This window comes from Hemiscyllium ocellatum, chromosome 5 (assembly GCF_020745735.1).
Source record: "Hemiscyllium ocellatum isolate sHemOce1 chromosome 5, sHemOce1.pat.X.cur, whole genome shotgun sequence".
In the NCBI taxonomy this organism is placed as follows: Eukaryota; Metazoa; Chordata; class Chondrichthyes; order Orectolobiformes; family Hemiscylliidae; genus Hemiscyllium; species Hemiscyllium ocellatum.
In genome coordinates, this window is record NC_083405.1 from 123,883,510 (window position 1) to 123,896,558 (window position 13,049).

Here is a 13,049-nt window from a genome sequence, read left to right on the forward strand (position 1 = left end):
GAAGGAGAGAGTTGATATAGCTCTCCTACAGGAGACACACCTGTCGGATAAAGAACACTTAAAATTACGACAGGGCGGATTTGATCAGGCCTTTTTTTCCTCTTTTAATTCAAAAAGCAGGGGAGTCGTTATCCTTGTCCGGAAGAACTTCCCTTTGAAAATTCTAAATCAGATAAAAGACGAATCTGGACGATATATTTTGATTAAAGCCCTCATAAATGGAGAGGAATATGGGATCTTAAATGTATACTGCCCCCCGGCACACCCCTTTAAATTCATAACGGAAGCTTTTTCAAAACTGATGGCCTTTGGTGCCCGTCATACAATTATAGGGGGAGACTTTAATTGTATTATGGATCCGGAAATAGACAGGATTCCCAAGAGTGCCGCTGGAGTATCTCCCAGATCTAGACAACTGGCGGACCTGAATAAAGAATTAGGATTGGTAGATGTATGGAGATGTCTCCATCCACAGGGTAGAGATTTTTCTTTCTACTCTAATCCACATAAATGTCACACAAGAATTGATATGTTTTTTGCCCCATCGATTTTTCTAAACTCTATAGCAACCTGTAAAATAGGTACTATAGCAATCTCTGACCATGCCGCTGTATACATGGAAACTAAGGTAAAGAACAATGGGACATCTGCTCGGCATTGGCGTATGGACCCCTTCCTGATAAAAGATAGCAAATTTTTAAAGTACTTCTCCCAAGAACTTAAAACTTTTTTAGAAATTAATACTGGTACGGCTAGCAATCCGTCAATGATGTGGGAGACCATCAAAGCCTATGCACGAGGTTTGATCATCTCCTATTCAGCGACCCAGAGGAAAATGAAGGGAGAGCAACAGCGTCTGCTCGAAGCTCGCCTAAAAGCAGCCGAAACAGCATACGCTGATAGACCTTCTATCACAAAATTGCAGAGGATTACAGCTCTTAGGACAGCTTTAAACACCGCGCTTACTCAAATGGCTAAAAGGGAAATATTATTTGCGAAACAAAGATTATATGAATATGGCGACAAACCGGGTAGATACTTAGCATTTCTTGCAAAGAAAAAGAAAGCCCCTCAAACTATTCCGACCATCAAGGAAAGTACAGGTACCCTGACTCATGATCATAAAAAGATCAATGCGACCTTTAAAGAATTTTATTCTGAACTATATAGATCGCAGGATTGTGAAGATAGGATTAGGAGGATGCAGTCATTTTTTAAAAATTTGACCTTCCCGGGCCTGACTCCGGAACAGGTATCGGCCCTAAATACCCCTTTAACAGTCCAAGAAATACTTGAGGCAATTAGGCAACTTCAGAGCGGAAAAGCACCGGGCCCGGATGGTTTTCAAGCTGAATTCTATAAAGAATTTACAGGAATATTGGTTGACCCACTTATGGATATGTATAATTTTGCGCATAGTCAGGTCTGTCTCCCGCCCACGCTGAAAGAAGCAAATATTTCTCTTATCCTCAAAAAAGGAAAAGACCCAGAAGATTGTGCATCTTACAGACCAATATCCTTACTAAATGTAGACTTTAAAATTCTCTCAAAAATGTTAGCACTAAGACTAGAAAGGGTACTGCCATATATTATAAAGGAGGACCAGACGGGATTTATTAAGGGCCGCAGATCATCCAATAATATCAGAAGGGTCTTGAATATGATCCAAGCCTGTCATCAGGGAAAGATACCAGGAGTAGTAATTTCATTGGATGCGGAAAAGGCATTTGATAGGGTTGAATGGTCATATTTATTTTACACATTGGAAAGGTTTGGCGTTGGACAGGTGTTTACCAAATGGGTTTCAACATTGTATAATGACCCCAAAGCAGCTGTTATTACTAATGGGTTAAGATCGGATGGCTTCAGTGTGGGTAGGGGCTGCCGTCAAGGATGTCCTCTCTCACCATTGTTGTTTACACTGATAATCGAACCATTAGCAGAAGCCATCCGGACTGATCCTAATATAATGGCCCCGAGGATTGGTACAGGTAAACACAAAATTACCCTCTATGCAGATGACGTTCTCTTATTCCTCAGTAATCCTTTAATGTCAGTGCCTCGTCTAATTCAAGTTATTAATACATTTAGTGCATTCTCAGGCTATAAAATTAATTTTTCAAAATCGGAAGCCATGCCAATGGGTGGTCTGGCTATGATACCCCACTTAATGGACGGATCCCCTTTTCCCTTCCGTTGGTCCCTGGAGGGCTTCTTATATTTAGGTATTTTTATCACGCCAGTATTTGATCAGCTGTATAGGGCTAATTTTGTACAATTAATGGAAAGGATAAGGCAGGACCTCCAGCGATGGAGAGACCTTCCGATTTCCTGGCTAGGGAGAATAGCATTAATTAAAATGAATGTTCTGCCCCGTCTCTTATATCCTATGAGAATGCTCCCGCTGATGCTGCCAAGGCTAGCCCTACGTAAATTATATGGCTGGTTGGGCTCCTTTATTTGGAACCATAGACGGCCCCTTATTAAGCTGAAGAAGCTACAGCTTCCACAGGCAAGAGGAGGACTGGACTTCCCAGACTTTAGGAAATATCAGTTAAGCTCCCTACTAAGTTACATAGCTGATTGGGTTTCATCTGATCCACAATCAATTTGGCTGGATATCGAAGCCTCCCAAGTAAAATACCCACTTATTAACCTTTTATTTTCAGATAAGAGGAAAATCATTACAGACCACTGTAAAAATCCCATAATATTAAACACAATTAAGGCCTGGAATATAATGCGGCAAAATGAGGGTAACTCACATAAAACATCCCCCAATGCACCAATAGTAGGCACATGGGGATTCCAACCGGGGATTACAGATGCCACCTTTAAACTCTGGAGATCCAGGGGCATCTCATGCTTAGGGGACCTATTTAAAGATGGGATCCTGATGTCCTTTGAGCAGCTGCGTCTGAAATTCGGAATACCTAATGGGGATCTCTTTCGATACTTCCAAGTTCGAGATTATATACAGAGGAAGACTACATTAATAGATAGTCTTTATAAATCAGACAGAGAACATAATGTCTTACGACCAGCGGGGGCATCCTCCGTTAGTACTATATACCATTTGCTACATGATGGAGTCTCAGGAGACATGGATGACCTGCTTAAAACATGGGAGCAGGACTTGGGGCTAGAAATCTCTGAGGATATGTGGAATGACATTTGGGAAAATGCTAGAAGAATTGCTATCTGTAACAGAACTCAGGCTATCCAACTAAAGATACTTCATAGGGCCCATATAGCTCCGGCTCGACTGGCAAAATTTAAGGCAGGAGCATCTCCAATGTGTCCCAAATGCAAAATAGAGGTGGGTACTCTTGTACATTGTCTGTGGACTTGTCAGAAAATCCGCAGATACTGGACTAAAGTGGCAAATACCCTGACAGAAATTTTAGGAACGGAAATTAGGGTGGACCCTGTATCTCTCCTTTTGGGCTTTTCAAACCTCTCATCTCTGGATATGCATGGGAAGAGACTATTTTCTATTCTCTCTTTCTGTGCAAGGAAAAATATTTTGGTGAACTGGGTGGCTGAGGGCCCCCCTGGACTTTCAAATTGGCACAGATTAATTATGGAATATATCCCCCTTGACTTCCTCACAAATATGGTGCACCGAAAGACTGAATTATTTTATAAAATATGGCAGCCCTTTTTGAATTATATAAATGCAGATATTTCGGCTATCCTAACAAGGGCTTTTATTTAGTGAAGATTTCAGACCGGGCTGCTCCGGGGCCCCTTGGGAGAGGAATCCTGCGCGAATACGGGTTTTATTATATTTGATGTTTATACATTCCGAGCATGTAAGAGACTTAGGTATACACTCTGGTTAGTTATAGGTTAGATTAGTAGAAAGTTGAGTTTTTTTTTCTTTCTTTTTTCGTTTCTTTTTTTTTCTTTTTTTGTTTTCTTTCTTTCTCTTTTCTTTGTTAAATTATGACTATTGTATATATGATTTAATTGTACATCAATGTTTGTATTTGAGAGTTTTGTTTATTTTTGTAAATTTGCAAAAATGTTAAATTTCAATAAAAATATCTACAAAAAAAAAAGCAAAATATTGAGGATGCTGGAAATCTGAAATAAAACAAAATGTTGGAGAAATCCAGCAGATCTGGCAGCATCGATGGGAAGAGTAACTGTCAACTTCCTGACTTCCTCAGAAGTGGGCTGGAAAATGGTGATTTTTATGCTGTTGACAGAAGGGGATGAAGTGTGATTGGTACAGATGGTGAGGATGCCCAGAACAAAAGGCAAGAAGAGTGCTAATGGTGGTCAAGGGGAAATACAGATGAAAAATGGGTGTAGGTTAAGGTGTGAAATGGGTCCACTTTACTGACAGCAAAGTCAACAAGACAAAAAAAAAACTACAGCCAGGGTGGAGGGAAAAATGTAAGAAAGACAAAGGACAGAGATTATGCACTTAAACTGTCTCCTCTTCACACCTTCATTTACATCCATTTTATATCTCTGAGGGTAGAAATACATTTCTATTATAATTTCTGTTTTGACTTATTTTAATAACTTTTTCCTCTATCTCCCCTCCACAGCCTCAGGACTCTCTACTCCCTCCACCCCAGTGCAATCCACCAAACCAGCCTTTCCTCTGGAATCATACAAACAGGAACCTGAACGTTTGGATGCTCGATCTCGTTCCTACTCTTCACCGCCAGACACAGGCCAGAGATTCTCTGTTCCAGTAGCCCCTCCTGTGGTGGCAATCAAGCCACTAGTCCCCCAGACCAGCTCAAATGCTACCCCGAAACCAGTAAGTACAAAACAACTGGCTTTGGTAACATTTTGTGCCATTTTGCTGCAGACCAGAATCAATATTGTCTATGCATGTTAATGGCGAGTAGTCACAAAATTTACTACAGTGTTATTAATCTCTTTGATTCACTTCAGGGGGAAGTGGGGGGATGTAGGAGAAGGCGCGTGAGTGTAATAGAATGAGTCAATACGTGTGTGAGTGAGTGACTCACTGTACCAGTCAGGCGGCGAACGTGAGGACTGCAGATTCTGGCGATTAGAGTCAAGATTAGAATGGTGCTGGAAACACACAGCAGATCAGGCAGCATCTGAGAAGCAGGAAAATGGACATTTTGGGCAGGCGCCCTTCATCAACCCTTCCTGATGAAGGGCTCCTGCCTGAAACGTCTATTTTCCTGATCCTCAGATGCTGCCTGATCTGTGCTTTTCTATCACCACTCTAATCCCCACTGTACCAGTCAGTCAATCTGTTAGTGTAAATGAGTGAATGTGTGTGAAGGTATGTGTATGAGTGAGTGTGAAAGTGCAGGTGTATACATGAGTGTGTGTCAATATATGTGAGTGAGAGTATAGTTAGTTGTGTATGTAGGTATCTATGACTGTATAGATGATAACATATTGATTAATTTCTAAGTGAAGAGTCATGAGCCTTTCAGTTAGAAGATTGCAGAGTTCTGGAAGTGCACCCAAGATCCTGTTGTGGGCAAAATCTATTCCGTGGACACATTGTTTGTTGTCAGCATTTCCTGTATGGTAGAAGGTTTATCGCCAACCTTTAGCTGTCCTCCCCAGGAGGGGGAGTCTTACCAAGGACAGTAATAACAATTTGGAGAGGTCATAGTTCCCACGACAGAGCTGCACTTCTTCTTCCTGGCTTGTCAATCCTGAGATTATCAGTGATGAACTATCCAAGTTGTAAGATTTAGAATTTTGTCTCCCCATGCAACCACCTCCAACCCGCCTCCCCCCACCTCCCCAACACCCCCAATATAGTGATCCCTCAAGTTGTGGATCCACTGCCAGGAAGAAGTTGGGCAGTGCATTTTTTTGGGCCCCTTTAGGAGCATTTCCCCATTTGGTGCGAGTAGAGGAGATCCTGAAGATGCCTGTTCAATTACAGATGCTACAATATGAAGATACCTCTGGCCCAAAACCTTCATGCAATTATCACCTGGGTGCAGATTCTTGAAAAAGGAGTCCCATGTTCTCAGCCCTTTCCTCATCACCAATTCCCCACCGCAACAGGACTTGGCAAATGGACCTTTCTGGAAGCCTATGTGGGATTTTTTTTTTAATAAAGAGACCTTGGGACATATGATCATGGCAAATTGGAGGTCCAAGTTCAGTGATGCTTCAAACCATAATCAGGACTGTCCTGCCTTGACAGCCGTTATGTGTCTTCTTGGCTGGTGACCGCAGTCTTCCTGCACCATTTCTGTTACTGAAGAGTTCTGGGCCTGCACTGTGCCTGGGATGTCTAACCACCATACCAGCATGGATGGCCCCCAGCAATAGTAAAGAGCACTCAATGGTATCATTCGAATGAGCTGAAAATGTGTTGCTGGAAAAGCGCAGCAGGTCAGGCAGCATCCAAGGAGCAGGAGAATCGACGTTTCGGGCATGAGCCCTTCTTCAGAAATCATGCCGGAAATGTCGATTCTCCTGCTCCTTGGATGTTGCCTGACCTGCTGCGCTTTTCCAGCAACACGTTTTCAGCTCTCATCTCCAGCATCTGCAGTCCTCACTTTCTCCTCTTTCATTCGAATGAGTCATTTCTGCCATCCGTAGAGACAGTCTGGGCCATTTTATATTTGTGACTGACTTCAACAAACATCAGAGTAAACACAGGAAGGATATTCCCGATGAACAGGGAATCCAGAACCAGGGGTCACAGTCTAATGTAGACCATTTAGGATTGAGATAAAGAGAAATGTCGTCACTCATAGAGTGCTGCGCCTGTGGAATGTTCTGCCACAGAAAGTGGTTGAAGCCAAAACGTTGAGTGTTTTCAAGAGAAAGTTAGCTATTGATCTTAGGGCTAAAGGGATTAAAGGATTATGTTGAATGGTGGAGCAGACTTGAAGGGCGGAATGGCCTACTCCTGCTCCTATTTTTCTCATTTTCAAGCAAATTAAATTGAGAGACGTAATAGATGAAATGCACCATCAGCTTCTTGATGCTACTTGTACTGGGTTTTCCTTTTCAGGCAGTTTGAGATGTGACCCTCAGCCCAACTGTAGGGAGAGCCAAAAATGGAAATGACTGTTTGTTTAAAAGATAAACTTGGCTGCTGTTGCTAATGGTTTAACCTGAATAAGTCTATTACTTTGTGAAAGCAGATTAAAGGTTAAATGTTAAATGTTAGTTAATGCCTTTAATCTTATTAACAGCAAAAGGATTACTCACATTGTGGGAGTGCCAAGGAGTGATTGAACATGTGTCAGCATCCTATCCATTTTATGAAGGAACTCATAACAGAGCAAGCAGAAAGGCTGAGGCTCAAATTACTGTGGACCGTGCATGAACCAGAGACACCAACTGCAAGCACTAAGTTTATAGGGGAATGGTTAGTGCACTGTCCATTCACCCATTTCTTAATCTCCAGAGACAAGCGATAGCCTCCTTGTTTTCTGAGTTTAAGGCGGTTAATCTGTCATTCAGTCTGTAGAGGGAACACACCTCAGTAAATTGCAATGTTGTTAGTCTCTTTGTAAGTGCATAAAGGGATTGTTGGTACCTTGCTGGAGGTTGGCTGCAAAGGGATCTGGTTTGTCAATTATTGTTCAGCAAGGACCAGTCACAGCATGGTAGTTCAAAGCTTGTCTTTTGACTGGTGTCACAAGGACCTTGTTCAACACTCCTTACGTTTTCCATTCCTCAACGCAAAAAATGTGTCTCTTCATATGCTGCTGAGAGTACAATGTGAAATTAATCAATAATCAATCTTAAATTGGTTCCTTGATCCATAAGTCTGTGTCTCTGTTTCCACTGGGGAAAGTGAAAAAAAATGGCTCATTGTTTGTTTGCTGTCGGAGCATGACACTGAGGAAGCTTGTTTCGTCAGTAAGGATATTGATGACTAAACTGGGAAGTTATGCTGAATCTTTCTAAAATTCTGATTAACGCACAAGAGTATCATGTCCAGTGCTAGTCATCACACTTTAGGAGGTCTGAAGGTCCTGGAGTGGGTGCAGAGAACATTTACTAGAGTGGGTCCAGGGATGAGGAATTCTAGCTATCAGATTAACTTTGAGATTAGATTAGATTCCCTACAGTGTGGAAACAGGCCCTTCGGCCCAGCAAGTCCACTCCGACCCTCCGAAGAGTTACCCACCCAAACCTCTTTTTCCTCTGACTAATGCACCTAACACCATGGGCAATTTAGCATGGCCAATTCACCTAACCTGTTGGATGATGTTTTCCTTGAAGCAAAGGTTGTTGAGTAGAGATTCACTGAAGATGTACAAGATTATGACAGGGTTAAAGAGTCTTAGGGCAGGATTTTTGATGATTGCAGAGATTTGAAATGGCATGTGAAAACACACACACACACACACACACACACACACACACACACACACACACACACACACTCTCTCTCTTTCTTTCCCCCACAAAAACTTGTTGTTGAAGGGACAGTGGACTAAAGGAGAAGGGATTGGAGCATTAATCTCAGATATAAACCGAGAACTGAGCACTTCGTAACGCATGTTAATTTCAAACAGACTTCATATTCATTTTTGCAAGAGTTTTAACCCATAGTGTGGGAGTCCTGATCTCTGGCTGAGATGCAACCCTTTTTTAAATATAGATATGGTCTGCTTAATGTGGGATTTGTATCCTTTTAATCATTGATGAAAAGGCTGCACCTGTCAGTAAGTGTAAAAAAAAACAAGCTGCTGTTGGAGCAGATTGACTGATTGGCTGTCTGGTAGGCTTATTTAAAAAATAATCTCATCCTGCAGTTTGAAAAAAGTTCATTACAAACATTTTTCAAAGGCTGTTGTTACAGCTGAGCCCAATATGAATGTTTAGTTAAATTTCTAAAAGTATTTATCCCAGCGGGGACAGTTGAGCTCATATTTTCGCGGTTAGTGAATAGAAGTTTGTTTGCTTTTGTAATTAGTCGGGGGCATTTAAAATCTTCGGGGTTGAGGTGGTGGCTACTATAGTAAATGTCAGCCTAGTGGTAATGGAACTGGGCAGGACAGGTTTGTCCATGATTAAGAGCCTCCGTATTTATTCAGGAAGTACTTCTATAGCCGGTACTTGCTGCATTGTCAGTAGGCTGAGGATTTCATCAGATATTCCCCTCTGTGGGATCGTATTTATCTCCTATGCATGCTGCTGACACCTGAAACTTTAATTGTAATATCTTGGGAACCAGAAAAAAAACCCAAGAGAGTGAAAGTGGTATCCAGTTCTTGTCGAATCATTGGGAACGCGTTGCCACAGTTAAAATTTCACCATTTGAATGTGTTTCATGCATAGAGATGTACAGCTCGGAAACAGACCCTTAAGTCCAACTCATCCGTACTGACCAGATATTCTAAATTAATCTAGTTCCATTTGGCCCATATCCCTCTAAATCCTTCCTAATCATAAACCCATCCTGTTGCCTTTTAAATATTGTAATTGTACCAGCCTCCTCCACCACCTCTGCCAGCTCGTTCCATACATGCACCATCTTCTGTGGGAAAATGTTGCCTCTTAGGTCCTTTTTAAATATTGCCCCTCATATCTTAAATCTATGGCCTCCAGTTTTGAAGTCCCCTACCCTAGGGAAAAGTCCTTGACTATTCACCCTATCCATGATTTTATAAGCCTCTATGAAGTCATTCCTCAGCCTTTAATGCTCCAGGGAAAACAGCCACAGCCTATTCAGCCTCTCCCTATAGCTCAAACCCTCCAACTCTGGCAACATCCTTGTAAATCTTTTCTGAACCCTTTCAAGATTCATAAGTTTCACGAATGAGTGTTCTTTCAGTCTCACCTGTGTGTAAGTGAGTGCTATATTAGGTTTTTAGGAGTTTTCTTTCATCTCAGCCTGAGGACCAGGGTGGATACTGGGTGAGTAGCTAAGAAAGTAGTATGATGTGTTACAGAAGGGTCATGGCGAGTAGGTGGGCTGTGAGGGGAGAGAGATGGAACAACTTTAATAACAGCTTGAACAATGTCCCGGAAAACTGAGAGAGACTGTCTACCTAGTTTGGCGCTAGTTTAGGGCAGCACAATGGCTCAGTGGTTAGCACCGTTGCCTCACAGGGCCAGGGAGCCAGGTTTGATTTCAGCCTCGGGTGACTGTCTGTGTGGAGTTTGCACATTCTCCCTTTGTCTGCTTGGGTTTCCTCCAGGTGCTCCAGTTGCCTCCCACAATCCAAAGATATGCAGGTTAGGTGGATTGGCCATGCTAAATTGCCCATAGTGTACAGGGTAGGTGCATTAGTCAGGAAAAATATAGGGTAGGGGAATGGGTCTGAGTGGGTTACTCTTTGGAGGGTCGGTGTGGACCTGTTGGGCTGAAGGGCCTGTTTCTGCACTGTAGGGATTATAATTCTAATTCATCTGTCCCAGTAGACACCTACAAAGAGCTTTTCAGGTTGGCTGATCTAAATCAAACCTGGCCCCACCTTCCTCAAGCAAGTATCCTCTATGCCAGAGCACCATGTACCAAGCCAAGTTACGTAAAGGGAAGAAGATTTCCCAATTCGAGGTTACTACCATAGTTTCATTATGGCTCAGAAGGCCATTTGATCCATTTAATCTGTGCTGACTCTCGATGGAGCACTGCAATAAATTTCTTTTCCTTTTCTATTTATATCTCCCCGCAAGTTTATGTACCTGAGGAGTCTATCCAATTTCCTTTTGAAACCTTGATCTCTCCTTCTAACCCCTTGTGGGCAGTGATTTACAGAGCATTGCCACCTACTACATTCAGATGTTCTTCCTAGCAACCTGCTACATCTCTTGCAAATGACTTAAATCTATTTCTGTGCTCCTAATACCATCAGCTCATGGGAGTCACAGTGGTTCAAGTAAAGGCTCACCATCACCTTTACTTGCATTTAGGTCAATCAAGATTGGTCTTGTGGGTGTTGCTGACATGTTAAGAACTGCTTGATATAAATTCTTACAGGGTACACTAGCACTGATAGCATTAAATGATTACTTGGACAGAAACAGTGTGCAAGGACATGGGGAAAAGGGCAGAGATTGGCACTAGGTAGCAGAACTGGGTGCAGATCATGCCTTGGAAATGTTCTGGGTTTTCTTTTGTTTCACCATATTTTATCAAGTTGCCTTTCCCTGAACTATGATTCTTATCCATTCTGAAAGGATTTACAGAATTATTATAGTGCAGACAGACGCCACCCAGCCGATCGTGCCCGCACCAGTTCTGCTACCTAGTGCCAATCTCTGCCCTTTTCCTCATGTCCTTGCACACTGTTTCTGTCCAAGTAATCATCTAATGCCCTCTTCAGTGACTCAATAGAACCTGCCTCCACGACATTTCCAGGCAGCGCATTTCCTAACTACTTGCTGAGTGAAAAAGTTTCTTCTCACAATGGAGAGGTGCATGAGACATCCATATTTTCTTTAAAGTTACCTGCAAGAAGCCATCTTGTCTTCTTTCATAAGTAAGGAATCCAAGACTCAAAACCGTTGGGGATGAATTTCAATTACATATATAGGTTGTTCTGCTATAATGCAGGTTTCATTAGTGTGAATTCACTATAACAAGGTTGACGCACAGGAGACACTGTTTCAGTAGTGCAAACCTTTAAAAGCGTGTACTGGTTATAATGTGATTCCAGTCCCATCAATTTAAGTGGTGCTGATATTACACAATTTTCTTATAACACAAAGTTGCACAAGAACGGAACTACTGCATTATAGCAGAAACGTCTTCTATTCTGCTCTCTTTCTAAAGCCTTCTTATGTGAGGCTCGTGCTATCATTGTTCTGATCCAACTTGCAAATCTGTTTTAATGTGGCGAAAGATTTTTCCTTTGAATTGAGATAGAGAATTTATTGGATTTCTTTATACAGCTGAATTTAAATGAAGTGGCAGTACAAAGCATGAAGAGTGACAGAATGTATATGTATCTGTACGGAACAAAAACAGAAATGCTGAAGAAACTCAGCAGGTCTGGCGGCATCTGAGGAGAGACAAGAAAGTTAATGTTTCAGGTTCATCAGAACTGATATTAACAAGGAAAAGGTGGTATTTCTGCTGAAGGTGAGCTACACGGGGGGGGGCGGTGAGGCTGAAGAAATGGAGAAGAGTGAGCAGACAGGCAGAGATAGAGCCCAGGGAGAGAGAATGACAAAAATAACAAAGAACTTTTGGTACTGAAAATTAGAAACAAAAACAGAAATGGCTGGAAAAATTCAGCAGATCTGGCAGCATCTGGGAGAGAAAGCAGAGTTGACATTTCGGATCTAGTGACCCTTCTTCAGAACACTTCAGCTGAACCTAGGCTCAACAGCTTTTTTTGGATGAGTCAGTTATTCCGATTTCCCCTCTGTGTGAAGAAGACCTACATCCAGCACTTATCTCTGGGAGACCCAGATGTGATTTTAAAGGTATGCCCTCTTGTTCTGGACATGACAGCCAATCCCTGCCTGCCCCCACCTTCCAAAATGTGGGAAACATCTCGTTATCTTGTTGAACTATCGCAGTTAGGTCACACTCAAAAATCAAGTATTACCAAACATTTTATAAACTTGAAAATATCAGAGTTTAGAGAAAATCAACTAGAAATTTTAAAAAAACAACAAATAGTAAAGGTTTCTATAAATATCTGAAGGAGAAAGGATATAACAAAGTGAGCGTTGGTCCTATAGGAAGCGAGACTGAAGAATTAATAATGAAAAATAAGGAAATGGCAGTCAATTTGAATGGTTTTTCTTTGCATTTGTCTTCTCTATAGAGGAGATAAGTAACATCTCAGAAACAGCAATAAATCAGGAAAAATGGAAATGAAAATCACAATCACCAGACAAGTGCCACTTAGTAAATTGCTGGAGCTCTGGACTGATGTCCTATGTCTTGATGGACTTCATCCTATGATCTAAAATGAAATGGCTAATGAGATTATTAATGTGCTAGTTTTAAATTTCCAAAGCTCTCTTGATTCACAGATAGTCTTGTTAGACTGGAAGATAACAAATGTTGCTCATTTATTTCAAAGGGAGAGGGAAACAAGGCAGGAAATTACATGCTAGTAGCTTAGCATCTTTGGTAGAAGTGATGTTGTGAAACT

The 13,049-nt window shown here is 41.7% G+C and overlaps 1 protein-coding gene across 5 annotated transcripts in view; it reads left to right on the forward strand.

Moving 5' to 3' along the window:
- The window catches only part of prkag2a (protein kinase, AMP-activated, gamma 2 non-catalytic subunit a), a 441,401-nt gene that overhangs the window by 332,341 nt on the left and 96,011 nt on the right, over positions 1 to 13,049 (forward strand). For all 5 annotated transcript variants that reach the window (XM_060825156.1, XM_060825155.1, XM_060825154.1 and 2 more), the window contains one exon: positions 4,563 to 4,780. In XM_060825156.1, the coding sequence (XP_060681139.1) occupies positions 4,563 to 4,780 (218 nt within the window). The remainder of the gene's footprint in view (positions 1 to 4,562; positions 4,781 to 13,049) is intronic.